The sequence below is a fragment of the Pseudonaja textilis genome, chromosome 3 (assembly GCF_049901715.1).
Source record: "Pseudonaja textilis isolate UNSWEBS1 chromosome 3, rPseTex1.2, whole genome shotgun sequence".
Taxonomy (NCBI): domain Eukaryota; kingdom Metazoa; phylum Chordata; class Lepidosauria; order Squamata; family Elapidae; genus Pseudonaja; species Pseudonaja textilis.
The window spans coordinates 175,757,694-175,779,393 of record NC_141992.1 but is presented as its reverse complement, the minus strand read 5'-3'; the positions used below and the strand labels follow the sequence as shown (position 1 = coordinate 175,779,393).

The 21,700-nt window shown below is 37.4% G+C and overlaps 1 protein-coding gene across 4 annotated transcripts in view; it reads right to left on the bottom strand.

Annotated features, from left to right (window-relative positions):
* CPQ (carboxypeptidase Q) overlaps window positions 1-21,700 on the bottom strand; it is a 158,364-nt gene that overhangs the window by 54,913 nt on the left and 81,751 nt on the right. For all 4 annotated transcript variants that reach the window (XR_015743265.1, XM_087931546.1, XM_087931547.1 and 1 more), the window contains exon 5: window positions 2,182-2,293. Coding sequence is in view for 3 of the 4 variants with exons in the window: in XM_087931546.1 (XP_087787672.1) it covers window positions 2,182-2,293 (112 nt within the window). In the remaining variant the exon portion in view is untranslated. The remainder of the gene's footprint in view (window positions 1-2,181; window positions 2,294-21,700) is intronic.

Below are 21,700 nucleotides of genomic sequence, written 5' to 3'. Positions count from 1 at the left end.
TAAATAAGGTGGTTCATGGGAAGAAAAGATATCTGTTTGTAACCTCATAGGTGATGAAGATCTACAAATTTATACTTGTACTGAAGATTAGAAGTTACTTCTTTATATATTTTTTCTGTTTCATTATTTCACTCTTTCCTTTTCTTCCCTTTTTTCTTTTTTTACTTGGCACTCTAAACTCTCTGTTACTGTAATATGTATTATACTGTAATATTACAGGGGTTTAATTCAACCAGTATAACAACCTGTTCGGTGAGTGTGGGCTAGACTCCTTACTATCAGTAATAACGTTAGCTAGTCTGGTACTGAAATTTCTTCAAAATAAACAATCAAACTCAAAGATAATCAAGGCCACCCCAGTTCAATCCTTAGCTGTAAACATTCTCTTCTATCCATAAATTATCAGCTCTTAACTTTTTGTCTTGGCTATTGGTGGAAGCTTTATAACATGCTGATAACAGATTTTGGACATGGAATTGCTTTACTTTCTGTTTGCATCAGTATTAAGGTATGGATAAGATAAGAGGAGCACGAATCCTGTAATTATTACTATCTTTATCAACCAAAATGCCACAAAAGGATGCAATTCTCCATCTCTTCACCAGGCTACACGTTATAATAGCAAAAGATGCAAGCAAGTGCTAAAATCTGGTTACATGCTTCAGTTCAGAGTCAGTCCCAAGATGGAGGTTGTAGACTGAAAGCATCATTGTTGATAGTCTTGCATCCTCTTCTTGTATGCTAGCAAAATTTTCTTAATACACAATTATCATTAATATCAGTCACTGCATCAGTGATTCTGACATTTATCGAATTATTAATTTGGCCATAGTATAAAAGGCACATGATATATTATGCATATTAAAAACAAAAATGTTTACTGCAAATATAGATTTTTATGCATTTTGAGCTATTAATGGTATTTATGTGTAGGTACTTTGATTTTAAACACCTATTCTTCAACTGCTGTAGCAAATATTTCTAATATTGTAACTAGTGAAAAATTAATAAAGGAGCACTATAATCTTGTTGGACAAATATTTCTAGGCTGATTGGAGAAAAATGGGAGGGCGAGGATGTAAAACTAGAATGATTACAAATTTAATTATATTCTTGAACTATGAAAAACTACTTTTTCCTGTTTGGATAGTCACTGAATTCATATGTCAGGCTTCATCAAGGATTCATATTTAACACTCTAGGCATATCCAGATTCATATACCAGCAGTCATATTTCATTTTGAATGGCCATTTAGTTATCCCCTGAGCTTTGAACCAAAAGGATTTGGGACCAGAATGTACTTCCATTCATTTTGTGCATTTACTGAAATAGTCTCCTATTTCATTCTAATCCAGGCTATTTATTTTGTTGCGAATTTTGTGAGAGAACTCCAAAGATTTCATTCCTTAATTGCTGTTTAACCATAGTAGTTTCTGTGACCGTATTTGTAACAATTGTATTTTAACATTTGTAAGCCATGTGACAAGTTTGTTTCCAGTCTTTCCTTTCCTTTGCACTGCAGTAATTTGCTACTAAGCAATAGATATTACAGGGACACAAATTTTTGCATTAAATCAGTAATACTAATAATAATACTAATTTGCTACTCATTGTCTATTAGATCAGAAATAGATTTCTATATGTTATGGGCATTAGGTATTACAGCCTTTATAATCCAACTCATATAAAAATGTTTAGTTGCTTATCCATAGCCTAATTTATCATCCAAAACTGCCTAATCAAACTACTTTAAGAAAACATAGGGCGCAAACCTGGCTGTTAACAAATAGTCACATACATTTTTTTATACTGAGAGACTATCCTTATGGCCAACAAATGTGTTACAAGTTGTGTTACCATGGACCAGGCACTGGGGAAAAAAAGATTAGAAACAAATAACATGTGACTGTTATTTTTCAAAAAATAAAATTGCACTACTGTCAGAACTATTTTTATTACGACTTTCAATGTTCACAGATGCTTGGATTTTCCTAAACCACAAATCGAACAAATAAGAAAGTGTTATGTTTGAAAATTAAAAACACTACAGTTCCTAAAGAAATAGATACTGCCATTTTCCAATACATTTGGAAAAATGTATTACAAGAAATAAAGTTAAGGAAATCTAAGAAGCAAGATAATGCCATAAATGTTATAGCACTATACTATTATATACTTACCAAGATCCTTAATGAGTGATAATGCTTCCCATGATATAAATGCTCCTCCACCATCATCCATTGCTCCCTGACCCACATCCCAGCTGTCCAGGTGTCCACTAATTAGTACAACCTAATGAAATAAAAATATTTATATGAAAACCAATTAGACAGTTCATCCCAAGGATATTTATAGAGTTATTTTTTCACCAGATGTAATTCCGGTAATGGGAACCACAATTACATCAACATTGTGGTAGTGTAATTGAATGTGCTTTGTGACCATCATTTTGTTCTATTGGGAAATTATGATAACCAAGGACTTCAAAAGAATATCCATCAACTTACTACTTTTAATATTGAAGATTTGGTCCTACAATATTTGAGTTTGTGGGTATATATTATGAAGATCACTGACAAGAACAGCTTAGTTATATACATTCAACAAGATTGCCTTTACGACTTTGTATGTTTTTATGTATTCTTTTGAAAAAACATTTCTGGATGTTTGTCTTTTGTACATTGTTCTATCACAAGATTTGAGTTAGGCAACCATATACAACTCATAAGCAGTTCCTAAATATTTGACTTGGTTTGGTCTGTTATGATAAGGCTTAATTCTGGTGTAGACTCAAGAAATGGCAAGGTTAAATAAGAATATTTATTCCATATTAGGATGGAGCCACTTAAAACTTTCCTCAGTCACATGAAACCGCAGTCCCATTTAATACCATCATAGTTTTATTTCTAGTGCTTCTTTATCCAACTTCCTTCCCAACAGACCTTTTGCCCTAAGTGTTTGATCCTGAAATGGGCAACTGTTAGATTTTTATAAAAATCTTGACACCTCTTTTCTAAGAAAATCTGGCTCTCAGTTCTTACAAGTTTCACATTCTGAATGAAAGTCATGGATGATGAAAGAAGATAGCTGGCATGGAAACTTGCTCATTTACATAAAGGAAAATGCAATGCCATTTCTGATTTCCCAGAAGGCAAACTGAGGCGATCCTTCTCAATCACCTAGTTACATTTTTTTCAACTCTTTCATTCTTTAAGATTATACCTCTTTGGGATCAAAGGACATTCTTAGAAATAAAACTGATTCAGAAGTTGGTGCTTTTCTGTCCTTTCTCACTCATCTCTTTACATCAGTCCTTAAGGATGACACAAACTGAGGGCCCAGAGCGAGCCAGGACAATATGGAGTCTTGGATGATACTGCTGGAAGGGGTTAATTTACCTCCAAATAAGTTAACTTTAATTCAACCAAGATTATAGTATTTCAGCATTTCATAACAACCTCACTTATTCAACACCAAGTAATGAGTGGGAGAAAAATCAAAGCAATAACTGCTATGTATATAATCTGGAACAAGTGTAAATTGCTTGAGTTGTTTCATCAAACACAGATGTCAGTAAATGCTAGTAGGTCTTGCAATGAATTATAGGTTAGTTTATAAATGAATAGGAAAAAAACTATATTTAAATGAGGAGCAATGTCTTCTTAGCAACAGTGAAAGATTCCCCTACTAAAACAGCATGATGTTCCCTGGCAACCAAAGTGGTATATGTATTGCCTGATAGAGAATTATTATTATTATTATTATTATTATTTTGTTCTTAGGAAAGGAGTCACACTACTCAGTCGGCAATTTCAAATCAGAAAGTGGTGTTGTCTGCTGTGGGATTAAACGTGTGCCTACAAATTTCAAAACGTTGTTTCCAAGAGTGGGCCAGTTCTAGCAGATTGAGAAACAAAAGAGAAAAGCTGCATTTCTTCAGTTAGGCCACTTGTCTTTCTAGCAGCAACTCTCTCTGCTTTGATTGGCAATTCCTCTAGAGTAGCATTTCTCAAATCTTGGTAGGTTTCAGATATGTGGACTGCAACTTCCAGAATTCTACAGAATCCAAACACCTGAAAGTTTGCCAATGTTGAAAGACGCTGATCTAGGTATAATGATTTCCATATTCCATGCTGAAGCAAATCAAGAGACATTCAACGAGTAGAACAATTGTGGTGTTCTATAAAAGTGCTCCTATGTGTTAGTTTTCTAGATTTTCCATTATGTGAGAGAGGTATTTTATTGTCTCATGGCTTTTCTATCAATGATCCATTCTGTGGTGCTGAGGATTCTGTAAAAGCTTTTAAGGAGCACAATTAGATATATCAGTAACAGATACAGCAGGTGAACTCATAAACTTTGCATAAAATGTTTCAGTATCATTGAATTTTCTCTTTGAAGAACTCTAGGGAAGCCAGAAATATATATTTATTTTCTTACTTCTTTATTATTTTTGCCATTCCAATATCTTTTCTGAGCAGATACATAATGTATTCAACAATATTATGGATCAACAAAAGAGAAATTTCAAAACAGCGATTCTGAGACTGAAATTCTAAACACTTCAGCAGAGAAGGATGTCAGGCATTTCTTTGCCTGACATCAAAGATAAGAGTCTGGCAGTTGAGTGAGCTTTTTTTTTAGCACCCTTTACAAGCAGGCATGGGAAATGAGATGAGTATTTTTTTAAAAATAGCTATCAACTTCTTTGGAGAACATTTTACAGAACCCGAAAAGCAGGTACGGGAAGAAGGATTAATTTAGATATGGCTGATCAGATCAACAGGGATTTGAAATAATGCAACTGCGGAAGAACTAACACCATGGAATTTAGTCAGAAAGTTAGTATCTCTGGGCTTTGGCTTAAGTGATTGTCCCATGTTTTCAAAGATACCTTCCTGAATAGTGCAAGAGAGACAATAATTGGAGTGCAATTATGTTTCTTGAAAATAGTTTTAATCCCTAAACATTTAATCCCTAGACATAAAATTCAGACCACTGAGTTCATTCTCTATACTGTATGCATCATATATAATGAAGGAAGGCCAGCCATCGGAGTCACTGATTGCAATGCTTTCAACGTTATGAAGGGTTGAGTTTGCAGGGAGTGTAGAGAGCTAGTTTGGTGTTGTAGTTAAGACATTGTGTTCCCTGGACAAAGAATAAAGAAGGGCAATGAAAGACAAAATGTGTATATAGAGATTTTCCACATTGTTTACAATCCTGCCCGCATCGTGTGTGTGTGTGTGTGTGTGTGTGTGTGTGCGCGCGCATGCATGCATGCGTGCGTGTGTGCCTTCAAATTGCTGCTAATTCCTATCAACTGCCTGGAGAGGCCTGACTTCAGATTTCAGAAGTGGTTTGCTATTGCTTTCTTCCTAGGCAGGGGTGGGATGCTACCAGTTCGCCCCAGTTCTATAGAACTGGTAGCTCCGAAGAGCAGCTGACATCGAACTGGTTCACTGCCATGATCTTCTGGTTGTCTGTTTGGCCCATCCACCCACCCACCCAAGGGTTCTAGGCTGTCCTTTAGTTTCTGCTTTTTCTTCCTCGGCTGCTTTGCGCGGAACAGCTGAGTGCTGCTCATCAGCTGGAGAATGCTTGCTGGAGCTGGTAATTTGTAAGTAATGCACACACTTGCGTAGTGTGCATGCGTGCACAGCATGCATTTGGCACACATGAACACAAAGTGAACCAATTGTTATGCCGGTAGGGTCCCACCCCTGTTCCTAGAGCTTACAGATAACAGATAATCAGAGATGGAAGGGACCTTGTAGGTCATCTAGTCCAATCTCCCACCCAAGCAGGAAACCCTACACCATTTCTGACAAATGGCAGCCCAATCTCTTCTTGAAAGTCTCGAGTGATGATGCTCCCACAACTTCCGAGGGCAAGGCGTTCCATTGGTTGATTGTTCTCACTGTCAGAAAGTTTCTCCTTATTTCCAGGTTGAATCTCTCCTTGTTCAGTTTCCATCCATTATTCCTTGTCTGTGCTTTAGAAAATAGCCTGACCCTTTCCTCTCCTTGGCAGCCCCTCAAATATTGGAAGACTGCTATCATGTCTCCCCTGGTCCTTCTCTTCCCTAGACTAGCCAAGCCCAGTTCCTGTAACTGTTCTTTGTATGTTTTAGTCTCCAGTCCCCTAAGCATCCTGGTTGCTCTTCTCTGCACTTTTTCTAGAGTCTCAACATCTTTTTTAGAGTGTGGTGACCAAAACTGGATGCAGTACTCTAGGTGTGGTCTTACTAAGGCTTTATAGAGAGGTATTAGTACCTCCCTTGATCTTGATTGTATCCCTCTGTTAATACAATTTAGGATTGCATTAGCTTTTGGGGCCGCTGCTGCACATAACTGGCTCACTGCTGAGAGAGGGTGACCAGACCAAGGCCTCCCAGCTGATTCCAAGCTAAGGTTCGACTACTAGTCTCTCTGTTTCTAGCCTGCTGCCTCAACCACTACACCAAATTGGCTCGCTAGCATTCTTAATCATTTTCTACAGAGGCTAGCCAACCTTTTTTACCCTGTGGAGAGTGATGAAGATGGAGGATCCAGCATAATTATTTTCCTTGCCCATAAAAGCTACATATTTTTAAAAATGCCTTGAATAGTTAGACTTTATTTAATATTCTCACTATTTTTAATCATCATTTTAGAACTCATTTATCAGTTAACAGCATCTAATTAGTTGCATTTATCATTAATTGTCTGCTAATTACCAGTTTGCACAAAATTCTCACAGGAAAAATGTATTCCTCACAGCAATCCATAAATATAGTGGGAATATTATAACATCATTTATGTTAATTTATTATTTCCTCCCTCCAGATAACTTCATCAAATTTGGAAGTGCAGAGAGAGACACATTAGACAAATTGAAAATTGGACTGGGTCACTGGTTTAAGGAATGCTTAACTGGTCTGCATAATTTCTCTAAGCTACTCAACCACATATCTAGAGTGTAAGGCAATACTGTATAACAGCAGCAAAAATATCAGATCTTCTGATTTGATTAATAAAAATGTATTACAAAAATACTGTCTCATCCTATTTGTGTATCTCATTTTTCTACTAGTGTCTTAGTAAAAATACTTCCGTTGCTTTCATGTGAGAAAGTATATAGTTTATTGTCTGCCCAAACCTAACTAGATTACACCAAACAAATAGAAGCAATAGTACAAGTCATGTGCTGAATTTTTATTATACATGCCATGAAAGAAATCCAAAGGAAATGTGCAGGAATAATAGTGGGTCTGCATTTTATATATGGGTTCTACTTGAACTTATTGATTACTGTGACAAAAGGTTATTATTTTCTAATATTGATGTCTATTAAAGAACTTCAAAGGACCTTTCTCTTCACTTGCAAATATAATACACTTGAAAATACAATAGCTGTCTGCAAAAGTCTCTAGGGACATACTATGACAGAAGCAACATGATACCAAACAGGGAGTTACACTCTGCGCATCATTTCTCATTGTTGGATCCAGTGCCATAAGCAGAAAGAGAAAGCAGAAATACACAAGATCTCTCTTGTTATTAATAAGCATGTACTATCACATATACTACCTTTTCTGTTATATAAAGATTTTTTTTGACTTGGGGAAATGCACAGGTGGGATACAAGCAAATCCCAGTTTCAAGGAGACCTTTGCCAAGAGTCATTTCCCCTCCCCTTGTATTAGTATTGATCCAAGTTGGGCAAGGATGCTCATGGATTCAAGGCCATCCTACTTCATGGATCCTATCACTTTTTTATTTCAAAGGCAACACATTTTATAAAATCTACTCATTGGGATATAGCCCCCAAAGGCTAAGGTTAATTCCTGGCTTTTTGAACTACTCAGATGTGCTCATTATTTGCCTGTCCCAAGGAAAGAGCAACTATTTAACAGTTGGAAAGGGATGCAGGGATGCTTTTAAAGTTGGCTGAAGGTGAAACTAATGTTATTAAAACAGTTCCATTAAAGGATGGAAATGTTATTTTATACAGATAAATATTTAGGGCTAGTGTATTGAATGCCATTAAGGAGAATAATCCACTGCTTTCTGCAGGAATGTTTTTCAAACTGTGTTCTATAGAACTCTAAAATTTCACAATAATTTGATGGCATCCTGTAAGAGACTAAGGAGGATAATAATAATAATAAATAACAACAACAAAGTAGCAACAATGGTGCATTGGAAGATCTGCAAGAAATATCACTTGCCTGTAAGCAAGAACTGGTGGGACCATAAAACAGAAAAAGTCACAGAAAATGAAAAAATTAAATTGCTCTGGAACTTCAGAATCCAGACAGAGAAGCACCTGCCACATAATACCCCGGACTTAACAGTTGTGGATAAGAAGGACAAAAAAGTCTGGATAGTGGATGTGGCAGTGCCTGGAAACAGCAGAATAGAAGAGAAAGGACTGGAGAAGATAACAAAATACAGAGACCCACAAATAGAAATAGAATGACTATGGCAACGGCAAGCAAGGGTAGTACCAATAGTAATAGGCACCTCGGGTACAGTCCCAAAACAACTGGAGCACCACTTGAACACCATAGGCATTGACAAATTTGCCATCAATCAATTGCAGAAGGCAGCTTTACTTGGAACAGCTTACATTCTGTGGCGATATCTTTAACTCCATCAAACATCCAGATTTGCCTATCCCAGGTCCTTGGTAACGACTCGATAGGTAGACAAAAATGCCAAACCCAGTCTGAACATCTGCCTGACTGTGTGATGAATAATAATAAAAAATAATAGGATAATCAAGTGCTTAGAAATAACAGGATCCAATTAGTGAAAACATCAGAAAATTTGTTCAAAGATCAATGGCATCATGGAAGACACAATTGCTGGTTAACGATAGACTGAGAGGGATGACTATCAAGAGAGGAATCTTTTAACGAGACTTACTGCTACCACTACTGTTGGTCATTGCAGTGATTTCCCTGTTAACAACACTGAGCAAGTTAGGCCATTGTCATCAAATATCAAAAATATCTGCCAGGATATCCCATCTTCTTTACATGGATGATCTGAAGCTGTATGTAAAAACACCTTCGGAAAAAGAATTGCACTCAATACCGTCCATATATATAGCCATCATATTGCAATGGAGTTTGGATTGGACAAATGCATCACCCTTACCATCAAGTCTAAATTCACTGGATGAAATGCTATCAAGGTAATTAACACCCACACAGTCACTCAGGTGCTTAGATTGGACCTGACATTTTTATCCACATATAAAGTCCACATATAAAATGGACCTGGAATAGGCAGGTGTTGTTGTTTAATAATATTAAAGGTATTGTTCTGCAATGTAAGCTGTTTCAAGTAAAGCTGCCTTTTGTAATTGACAGATGGTGATTTTATCAATGCCAATAGTGCTGCATGATTTGGACTTGCACCAAAAGTGCCTCTTATTTGTGGTACAATCTTTGCTTTCTTTTGCTGCAATTCTACTTCTATTTGTAGGGGTTTATGTTTTGTGATTTTCTCTAGCTCTTCTTTGTCCTCTATTCTGCTTTCTCCAGGTATAGCAACATCCATTATTCCGACTTTTGTTTATCTTTCTTGTTGACAGTTGTTAAGTCTGGGATGTTGTGTGGCAGATGCTTGTCTGTTTTAATTCTAAAGTTCCAGAGCATTTTCGCTTCTTCATTTTCTATTCCTTTGTTTTATGGTCCTTCCAGTTCTTCCTTGCAGGAGAATGGTATTTCCTGCAGATCTTCCAATGCACCATTGTTGCTACTTTTTCATCCTGTTGTTTGTAGTTAATCGCAATAATAATTAAATATGATTGTGTTTATCCTAGTAGTGGTAAGGGCAGCAATTGTAATGGGAGAAATTACTCCTCTTGAGCAGGCTTGCTGGGATGATAGCAGTAAAACCTCCAATGTTCTGAATTAGGAGCACAAAGAAGCAAAAGAATAGACTTCTCCATCTCACTCTCTGTTTTTAAATGGTGTGTGTGTGTGTGTGTGTGTGTGTGTGCGCGCGCGTGTATGTAGGAGTGTGTATGAATAAATAAATGTACAGTATATAAATCATAAGTATGATTGGACACATGAATTTGGTGAATGGGGGACTGGATGACTATGGATAAGTTTCTATGGCAGGGGTCTTCAAACTTGACAGCTTTAAGACTTGTGGACTTCAACTCCCAGAATTCCTCCTCCAACCATGTTAGCTCAAGAAATTCTGAGAGTTTAAGTCCACAAATCTTAAACTTGCCAAGTCTGAAGACCCTTGTTCTATGGTCTCCAACCTGGTACTCAAGCCTTTTCTAGACCCCTTTCTAGAGCCTGAGAACTATTGATGCGACTTCCTTGTCCCACAGAAACGTATTTCTATGATGTTCAGATGCATGGAGTGGGGATGGGCTAGTAGAACAGAAACAGTTGTTGGGCATTTCTAAACGGCAAAGACGGACATATTCTGGTCCACATTTTATATTATCAAATTTCAGTAGATCTGAAGTTCTGAAATTCATATTTCTTTTGGGAATAGCAAGGGTAAAAGAGAAAAAAAAGACCTAATTTTCAGCTACAGTTTCAAGTGTTACAAGTGGAAGAAAATGTTATCAGCCTTGGCAAGCAAAGTGAACAGGTGTGACCAGGATGAAAATGAGTTTAAAATAGTTAGGTGGGAAGCTATTTTATTTCTTTTCAACAATGCCTAAAAACGCTTTGAAATGGAATAACCTAAAACCATGAAATGCCCTTTTGTGCAAGAAAAAGAAAAGATTCTTACATGAAAATTCAATTTAAAAAGTGATGTGGAAAATAGGAAACTTCAGAAAGCAAAATAAAAAAAATTACACCAACTGAATCATTCTATACAATAGGAAAAGGCAGATGTCACAGTCCTGTAGAGGCTGAATACTTTTGGACAAAATTGTTAGGCTTCATCTTAGGACAGCTAACAAGATAAAAGGCACTATATTTGGAAGTTCGTCTGTCTGAGAACCTGTTACCCAAATTGTTCATAAACACTATATACTTCTAAGGCAGCGGTGTCAAACTCACGTCGTCATGGCAGCATCATGCAATGTATTGGGACATTTTTCCCCTTCCCTAAACTGGTCATAGGTGTGGTGAGCACATAACACATCCGCCCCATGGGCTGGGATTTTGACACTCAACTGCAATAAAATATGTATCACCAACTTTCTTACATTATTTAGAAAATATCGAAAGACCTGGCTCTGCCATCTTGCTTGGGGATCATAGAGCTGCACACAACCATGGGACTGGTTAATTGCCTTGCAATGTCACATTTTTAATTATTCTTGCCCTTTTTTAGATTTTTAGATTTAGTTTTTATGTTTTTAACATTTTATATATTTTAAACATTTTATGTGTATACCTGCCTGGGTCCCTCTGTGAGGGAGATGGCAATTTCTAAATGTGACTGATAAATAAATAAAATAACAGCAAATATTTCATCAGCAAATCTCTTAGCCAGTTTACAAAAATAACTTTAGCATTGCCTCTCCAAACTTCATAAGATTTCACGCAAGATGCTAAAAGATCAATAGATTTGAACAATCCTGTGTAAGATTGTTGCCCTTTGAGAATTAATTATTTAAAAAGTAATTTAGTTAAGTATATCGATACATTTCTGGAAACTGGAAATTATCAGCCTATAGGCACTGCAGTGCTGACCTGATATAGTCATAGCTTTGAAGGTTGTTTAGAAACTTTGATTCGTTGCCAAAACATCTGCAAAACTGATATCTATTTTCCTAGTTTAGGTTGCTAGTTTATCATTTCAACTCTTATCACATGGCTGTGGTAAAGAGTGAAATACAACACAAAATCCTGCTGTTACTTATTTTACTGAGCAACACTTATAACCTAGGTGTCTGATCAGACTAAATCCATAATTTTAATTTTGTAGCTAGCCAGTTCTCCATGCAAACTCCAGCATCGCAGCCGAGGGCTTGAAACTATTCTGTTTCAGTAAGGAAGATCAATCAAATATGAATGTGTATTATGAATCGTACTACGTAGATTGTTATGATGGACAACTTTTTCTCTTACGTGAAATGTTGGCTTTGTAAATTGTTGCCTTAGCATTTCTAATTACATTGATAGCCTCTTGGTGAAGGAATAGCATAGAGCAGCAATTATTTCTGTCAGAAAGATTAAAAAAGGTTCTATATTCAGTAGTGCCTATGTTTATGTGTGCAAGAGATGAAGTGGATCAATTTTCCCACTTTTCCAACTACTTCCCTCTCTCATCATCACATGGGAAATTTAAGGCATTATGATATAATCCAAATGCATTTCCTCAATCAGCGCAATTGAAATTAGTTATGTTATTAAAAGGAGACACAACCATGAAATATATGTAACATATAGTTAATTTTGCCAGAACGAAGAAATGAGAAAACCAACAAAGTGCCAAGGGATTAATCCATGCCTACTGAAGCATGCAACTGTGTGTACAGGAAGAGATTCAATGTATAATACTCCTCTTGTGTATGTTTTCCCCCATTTCTCCTATACTTCTGTTTCCTGTCCTGTATGCTTTACTGTATGCTAATGATGCATCCTCAGGTAAATTATTAAATATGATATTTGGTGTTTTCCAAGAATAAGAGTTATTTCCCATCTTCTTTTCAATATATTCTTGTATGCACCAGTAGAGGCTAACCCAATTTATCATTACATAATGTGCAATGATAATAAAGGCTTTGAACTGTTGAACTAATAGAAACAAAATGGCATAATGCTTTAGCAACTGAGAAAAGCACCTAAAAGTGACTTTTTTCCTCCCATCACAGCAAAGCTATCAATGGAGAGGGCCATAGCCAAAACTGGTGGAAACCTTTTCGGTCTTCCAGGTTGTTCATCTACTCCCCCACCCCCCCATTCAAGGAAAGAGAAACAACTCCAGGGAAAGACAGGTCCTCTTTATAACGCCTTGGTAAGGCCACACTTGGAATACTGCATTCAGTTTTGTTTGCCACGATGTAAAAAAGATGTTGAGACTCTAGAAAGAGTGCAGAGAAGAGCAACAAAGATGATTAGGGGACTGGGGGCTAAAACATATGAAAAACGGTTGCAGGAACTGGATATGACTAGTCTACTGAAAAGAAGGACTAGGGGTGACATGATAGCACTGTTCCAATATCTCAGGGGCTGCCACAAAGAAGAGGGAGTCAAGCTATCCTCCAAAGCACCTGAGGGCAGGACAAGAAGCAATGGGTGGAAACTAATCAAGGATAGAAACAACTTAGAACTAAGGAGAAATTTCTTGACAGAACAAGAAAGTTTTAAGATGAGATTGGACAACCATTTGTCTGAAATGGTATGGGGTTTTCTGCCTAGGCAAAAGGTTGGACTAGAAGACCTCCAAGGTCCCTTCCAACTCTGTTATTCTAGTCTAAATTTTAATATATGGGTTTCCCATATAAATATATTTTGTACAACTTCCCCAAATGTACACATTTTTGTGCAAATTTGATTTTGCAAATATTTTCACAGTACCAATGTTTTTGATAGGATAATGCTTTTGAAATGAACAGCCTCAGATTTGAACTTTCTGCTCTTTTGTTGTTTACAGGGAATGTTTTGTCTTCCTTTCCCAAAAAAGATCAGCCATACACATCAGAAATAATAGCTTTGAATTCCTAGCAACTCTGGGGAAATAGTTAATTCTTAGAGACAGTTATAGAAGCTCTTAAGCATAACCACATGGACACAAAGACAACTTGTGTTAACATCTCTAAAAATGAAGAATATTATCTTACAGATGTTAAGAAGTAATTGGTGTAATATACTGGATCATCTAAACTTAGTTGTGGGTTGCATATGTGGGATGTTTATATCACTATTAAGTCATGGGAAAAAAGCCCACCAAATAGAGAGCCAAAAGATTTGTAGATAATGCAAACACATATACGGTTTACTGGCATGCATAAATCTAAGAGAACACTGGACCTCATGTTAAAGAAATGCTGAAGAGACCAAATTATATGCTCTTACAAGGAAATGCAATAAGTTACAAAGGTAATGTAAACTATTATATGACATTTAGGCCAAGAATGCTACATCAGATAAGGTGAGGGGGTGACCTTACTTTGGGGGCTGCCCTGCTGCCCTCAAATTCTGCATGTCCATTGATAGCACTTCCTCTATTCTTCCTTTATACTAACACTACTAACACTAGGGAACATAAACACTTGTACTTTTATTACTTTCATTAAGTGACCCTTTCACACTTATAAAAAGACAACTGTCTGCTTTATATTTGCAGTTCCTTTTTTCTTCAAGGCTATTCACCCTCATACTTTAAATTCTTCCTTCGATTTTCCTGTTTTTAATAGTCATTTTCTCAGGAAGGTAACCAAGCAAAATTTGCCAAATTTCTTTATAGCCTCCACAGGTCCCAGTCTAAATGTTCAAATTATACCATGAAAATAGCGCTGTGTATTTTGCAAGATGGGGAATCTGCTCATACATCAAGCACATATATTGAAAATAGGATTAAATAGACTGCATGCACTTACAAAAATGCCAAATGTTTTTTTTCCCCAGAAATACAGCTATGTATTTCAGAAAAGAGATGAGCGTGTGCAGGGAGAAAGAATTTTTTGAAAAGAGACCACATCATAAACAAGGAGGCTTCTTTTGATATCACTGTGTGATAAATGATTAAAGACCAAGCAACAGTCTAACTGGAAAAAAATCATCCTTTAAGGAGAAAAAACCCCCACCCAGACAATTGGAAGTATAACGAGCAAGTGTACAGACGAGGTCAGCCAAACCAGAGAGTTTGACACAACAGATGCCATTATGTTTGCCTACAAATGGATATCTATACCATCCCAGGTCTAATTCATTATCTATATTTTATGTAGCCAAATAGCAAGCCGAGGATATTCTCTAATCAGCAGTAGATAGAGAGTAATAGTATGTCCCTTTATATATTCCATTCATACTCTTCTTCTTCTTCTTTTTAGTTCTTGAGAATTCTCGTCAGAAGGAAACTAGACATTTTATTCCCAAGACACAAAAAACCCAAACCCCTCTTCCACTTATGTTAAAAGGTTGAATGCTGAATCATTTTGTTGGGAGACAAATGAGAAGTGAAAAAAGACTCCAATAGTCATATTAAAATGGCTGTCAAACCCATGTGAAAAATGCATACAGTATGCTATGGGTGTCTCTTTTGCTAGACATCCCTCTTAATTTAAGTAGGCCTCAAACACATCACCATAGAAATAGAAACATTAGACAGTGGAAAAATAATAATAATAATCATCATCATCATCATCATCATCATCATCATCATCATCATCATCAAAAGGCAGATTGTGGTGGGCTGTTAAATGAAAAGTTTATCACTGTTGATGGGAACATAGGGTCCTTCCTTCCCTGCCTCTACAAATTGGGGTTAACAGGTAACAGATAATCAGAGTTGGAAGGGACCTTGTAGGTCATCTAGTCCAACCCACCTCCCAAGCAGGAGACCCTACACCATTTCTGACAAATGGCAGTCCAATCTCTTCTTGAAAGTCTCAAGTGATGGTGCTCCCACAACTTCCGAGGGCAAGCTGTTCCACGGGTTGATTGTTCTCACTGTCAGAAAGTTTCTCCTTATTTCCAGGTTAAATCTCTCCTTGTTCAGTTTCCATCCATTATTCCTTGTCTGGCCTACAGGCGCTTGAGAAAATAGCTTGACCCCCTCCTGTCTGTGGCAGCACCTCAAATATTGGAAGACTGCTATCCTGTCTCCCCTGGTCCTTCTCTTTACTAGACTAGCCAGGCCCAGTTCCTGTAACCGTTCATTGTATGCCTTAGTCTCCAGTCCCCGAATCATCCTGGTTGCTCTTCTCTGTACTTTTTCTAGAGTCTCAACATCTTTTTTATAATGTGGTGAACAAAACTGGATGCAGTACTCTAGGTGCAGTCTTACTAAGGCTTTATAGAGCGGTATTAGTACTTCCCTTGATCTTGATTGTATCCTTCTTTAATACAATTTAGGATTGCATTAGCTTTTTTGGCGGCGGCTGTGGCACACTGCTGGCTCATATTTAGCTGGTTGTTCACTAAGACTCCAAGATCCCTCCCACAGTTACTGCTATTAAGCCTGGTTTCACCCAGTCCATATGTACACTTTTGGTTATTCTTGTCTAAGTGTAGGACTTCACTTTTCTCTACATTGAATTTCATTCAATATAGAGGCTTCTCTGGAGTTCTCAGAGGGAGGGGATGGAATAATTTCAGTTTAAGACAAAGGTGGCTTGATATCCATGACCTTTTTTTAAATTCATCACTTGCAAGTTCTTATGAATTCACTGGAGTCACCACAAACCCAAAAGTAAAGCACCTGGGAGTCAGCTGGATTTTTAAAACCAGTTTCATTATGTTTTTTTTTAAAAAAAACCTTAGTGACAGAATACGTAATGCTTTGAAATATATAAATCACTCAGAAGCCAAAAGAAATAATTTCCTTTGATTCATTTCCTTGACAGCTATCCCTGATGGGCTGTCGCTCCCACTCTCCCTTTTAAAGGTTTTCAGAATTGGAGTCCCGAACAAAGTGAAATATCAACCCTCAAGTCTGTTTTGAACACCAGGCCTCAACTCACTGATGTGGAGAGCTTTGGCAATTCTACAAAATCCATGCAGAATGGGTGCAGTCTAAACAGGTCAGGCTCTTTGGTTTCTGTTTCTGAACCACTGAACGTGGAAATAAATTATATCAACCTTGCTCAAAATATCACCAATAGCTCAAACATGATTAAGAGGCCTTGTTTTCTTTAATCTGAAGTAGCATGGAAAGACATCTCAGTATAACAGCTGTTTACCAATGACCTATACTTGGAAAAGTACAGTTGCTACACAGTAATTGTATTCTTAAGCTACAGAGAAAGTTGTGGGTTTTTGTTTTTTTTACAACACCCAACAGCAGGATATTGAGACTGTTGATTCAGGAGTCAGTGATTCAGTTCATGATAAATGATGCAGACTTTAGTCATCACTGCTATTAGGAAACCTAGCATCTGGCTATGTTCACATAATGCACTGAACTGTAGACAAACTGATTGCATATATGTATGTTGTATGAATCCAACTGATTCCTCCAGTCTCAGGACCCTTGTGGTTTTGGATTACTTTCCAATGAAATTACAATATCCAACTTCACAAGGAAGAGGGAGACGATGGTTCCAAGTTGAGAGTCAAAGGGCCTGGATCCTCTCATTCTGCAGATAACATTGGGCCATTACCACCAAAACCCACCTTGATAGCCTCCATTTATTTATTGAATGCTTTTCTAAAGGGAGTTTAACTGTCACCACATCCTGAGAAATATGGGAGCAGTGGGCTCATTCTGAGTTTTGAGTCTATACTGAGGGCATTCTCCCCAAAGTGACTATATGCAGGATTTGCTCATTCATAAAAATGCATCTACTTTTTTCTGTATCATTGTGATGACCCAGGGTGTGGCACGAAAGCAACACAGCCAAAGAACGGGTCCAACTCCCCTTTATTGCTCCAACTTTGCCCCAAATGTCCCCATGTTTACTACAAGTTCTGGAGCAAAGTTCTCACACGCACCTTCAGCAGCCTCTGGTTGTGAGTAGTCCAATAAGCAAGGTTAGCCAAACAGTAACCAGGGCCAGCAGTCCAGTGAAGCAGGCAAACTGGGCAAGCCCACAAGACAGGGCACAATAATCTCCAGGCGTCAGCAAGTGCACACAAGGCTTCACGGATTCAACGCTTGTTCCGGACAAATGCCCTTCCCATCAACATCTTCTTAGATCTCAGTCCCCAGGTGTGCCTTGTGAAGGGTGGGGCAGGGCATTCTCCTTCCTCATAGCAGGATCAGTCTGCGTTGATCTTGCCTTCTCTCTTCTCTCCGTGCTCTAAGATCAGGAGGGGGTGGTCCTTGCTCTTTGCCTGAGCTTTGTCTCTACTGCTCCTCACTGTTTACAAGCCTTTCTAATCCTGAAAAGCTCTGTCTGGACTGGCTCTGCCCTTCCCCAGTTTCCTCCAAAGCCAATGGAGCCGCCCTCTTGATCTCTTGTTCCAGTTCATCTTCCCCTGCAGATTCCGATTCTGATGGGGGCATGACAATCATGCTTTATACCAGTAAAGCCAGTCTCTCTCTTGATTTGCTTTCTCTCCCCAGTTATGATCTTAAACTCTCCATCAAGGAAGGCTTCAATGGTCTAACTATTCTGTACGGCAATTTCTGCACCACAGCCAGCACCTTTCTTAAGGTGTGATAGACTGTTCTGACCCACGCCCTTTTCCAACAAATCAAACACAATCCAAAGGGAACAGAAACCTTTTAATGCTTCTGCAAAATAATTAGCTGTGATAAGCACAAGTCTTGCCAAACTGTGTGAGATTGCCAAAATTACTAAATTAGTAGGCCAGCAAAATACTGTGGACATAATATATTTAGATTTCAGCAAGGCATTCGACAAAGTAGACCACAACCTACTTCTTAGTAAGCTAGAAAAAAGTGGAAAAGATAGCACCACCACTAGATGGACTTGCAACTGGCTGACAAACCATACTCAATGAGTAGTCCTTAATAGGTCTAAGTCTACATGGAGGGAAGTAAGCACTGGGGTGCCACAAGGTTCCGTCTTAGGCCCCGTACTCTTCAATATCTTCATTAATGACTTAGATGAGGTAATAGAAGAGGAACTTACCAAATTTGCAGGTGATACTAAGCTGGCAGGAATAGCTAACACCCAAGAAGATAGGCTCAAGATCCAGATGGATCTTGACAGACTAGAACACTGGGCTGTATTGAACAAGATGAAATTCAATGTAGAGAAAAGTAAAGTCCTACACTTAGACAAGAAAAACCAAAAGTATACATATAGGCTGGATGAAACCAGGCTCAATAGCAGTAACTCACAGCTGGCTTTTATCTTCTTGAAGGAGGGGTCATTACCATGCAGCCTTACTGCCGAGTCATCCGTGCTGTTGTAGCTGCTCTTTTCTGCAAGCAACCCTGTGCACACGCACACTTGGCACAGTCTCCTCGGGAACCTCCTCATCGCTGCTGCCAGCCCCCACAATCTCTGAAGGCAGCAGTCCACTCCCTAATGGTCCTGGCCCCTCATCTGAATCCTCGCTCGCCTCAGCCGTCGGCACCTGCTGCTGGCTAACCACAACATAGACAGAACTGGACATTCTCTTTTCAAGTACTGTCACACCAAAATGTAGATAATAAATTAGTCCTAGGAAGGTATAGATTTCAGAACTTCCAATAGAGAGACAGAATGGATGAAAATATTTCTGAACCACAGAGGCAGTCTTGGATTACCAGAATGGGAGCTCTATTATCAGGCAACAGTGTTGAGTTGGATCAAGGATTGGGTTTAATTAAGAGACAAGAGAATCTTAACATTAGAAGGACATGACCTCCTGATAGGTTGGCATGCATTTTTGTGGGAAAACAAAAATAATGTACATACCTATTTTAATCAACATTTAATAAGAGACTCATTGATCACAACCTGGAAAAAAATCAAAGGCAAGCACTATATGGAAACCCCCGATGGCTCTCAACCACGGAAGCCATAATCCATTCAAATAGATTAGACCTAAGGAAAATGGTAAGCTATGAAGATATTAGATAGTCAAGGGAAATTAAAATCAAATCAAGAACTAAAGGAAAATGGAATCATAATTGATTGGTGGCCAAATTTAAAATAAATATAAAAAAGATTTAAAAGATTTTGGCTTTGACAAAGGGCAGAACCAATTAGATAAAATATTAATGGGACTGGAACAAAAACTTGTAACTAAAATATACAAATATTTATTAGATTTCAAAATGGAAGAGGAAACAGTCAAAGGCATAATGATTGCATGGGCACAGAATTTTGAATACACTATAGAATTAGAGGAATGGCAGAAAATATGGAATGTAAATTATAAGTTAACGGTATCCGCAGCATACAAAGAAAATATGTACAAAATGTTTTATAGATGGTATTTAGATCCAACGAGATTGGCAAAAATTTATCCCAACATGAGTCCCAAATGTTAGAAATGTAAAAAAGTTGATGGTACATTTTATCACATGTGGTGGTTATGCCCCGAGACCAGGACATACTGGATCCAAATCAAAAATTGGTTATAAGAGATCACTGTGCATCAGATTGAGCTCAGGCCAGAAACCTTCCTCTTAGGAATCATCAAAGATAGATTACCAAAAGAAGTAAAATACTTATTGTTACACAGCCGCCAGAATAGCCTTTGCACAGGTATGGAAAACCCCAAATACTCCTAATGAAGTGCTAATAATACATAAAGTAACAGAAAGTGCTGAGATGAACATGTTAACAATGAAACTGAAAGAAAAAGATGACTGAATTCTTTTTAATCTGGAAAAATTGGTATAAATGGTTAACAAACAGAACTAAGAAGTGAGACAAAAAGCCTAACTGAAATAATCCTTAAGAAAGTGAAACAAAAGTTTGTAAATTATATAAAGATACAAGAATAGTAATCATAGTTAAAGCTATTATTTAATATTAGACAAATGTAATATAATGTATTATTATATTTAAACCAAAAACCTGTACAGATGCTAAGAATGCTGTTGATACCATGATGTTTTACGATGTAATAAAAGAAACTCAATATATATATGATGATGGCAGATGAGATTCTGCGAAACAACTTTAAAAGCACAACTACAATGGCGTGGGAAAATATCCGAACAAAGCTGAATGCCATATGGCATTCAGCTTTGTTCGGGTATTTTCCCACGTCATTGTAGTTGTGCTTTTAAAGTTGTTTCGGCAGAATCAATATAAATATAAATATATATAAATTAGTCCTAGGAAGGTATAGATTTCAGAACTTCCAATGAGAAAGAGAGACAGAATGGACGAGAATATTTCTGGATATCCCTTTGAAAAAAAGATTATAGAGTTCACAAGGTGCAAAAATTTTTAAGACAAAAAATATTTTTCACATAGAAGGTCGTGATCTGTATGCACTTAGATGTTGACGGGTTTCACCTAAAACAAAATGTGACACTAATTTGAAAGTTCTTTTGTCCTCAGGTAACAAAAATCGTCAAATGTCAAAATATTATGACAAGCTCAATAAATTCCCTCTCAGGAGAGAACTACACATATCTTTTCCTTCTATGGCACTTAACTGAAGGAATATAATATTCATATTACTTTATGTCACTAATTTTCCAAAAACCAAACACTCCTGATTGATAGACATTGGGATTGTGGTATGAATGAGTAGTCAAAGCTATTTTAGAACCCCCTTCTTGTTATAATTAATAGGTAGCTATCAGCCTACCATGTTGGCTAGAATTGTCTAGCTGTAGACAATACATTTGAAGGGACCCTGATTAGGGAAGTCTAGCCTATATTAAATTCCTTGTTTACTTGAATGCATAGTATATATATTAAGTAATATAGATTTTAGTGTTCTTGAAATCAGTGAAACTTTTGCCCCCGTGTAAAAACGCTCATTTTCCCACTGAATGAGTTACTATATCTTTTACTGGATTGCATCCAAATCTAACATTACCTTGCTTGAATTTTCTATTTTTAACTATTCTCACTTTTATCCTTTCTACCCTGGCTTTTTGAGGTCCATTTGCTGCAAAAATTGGTTATACTCCATTCCTGGATAAGTGATTTGTTAGACCTGGTGAAATAGTTTTTCCTACTGAAAATCTATAA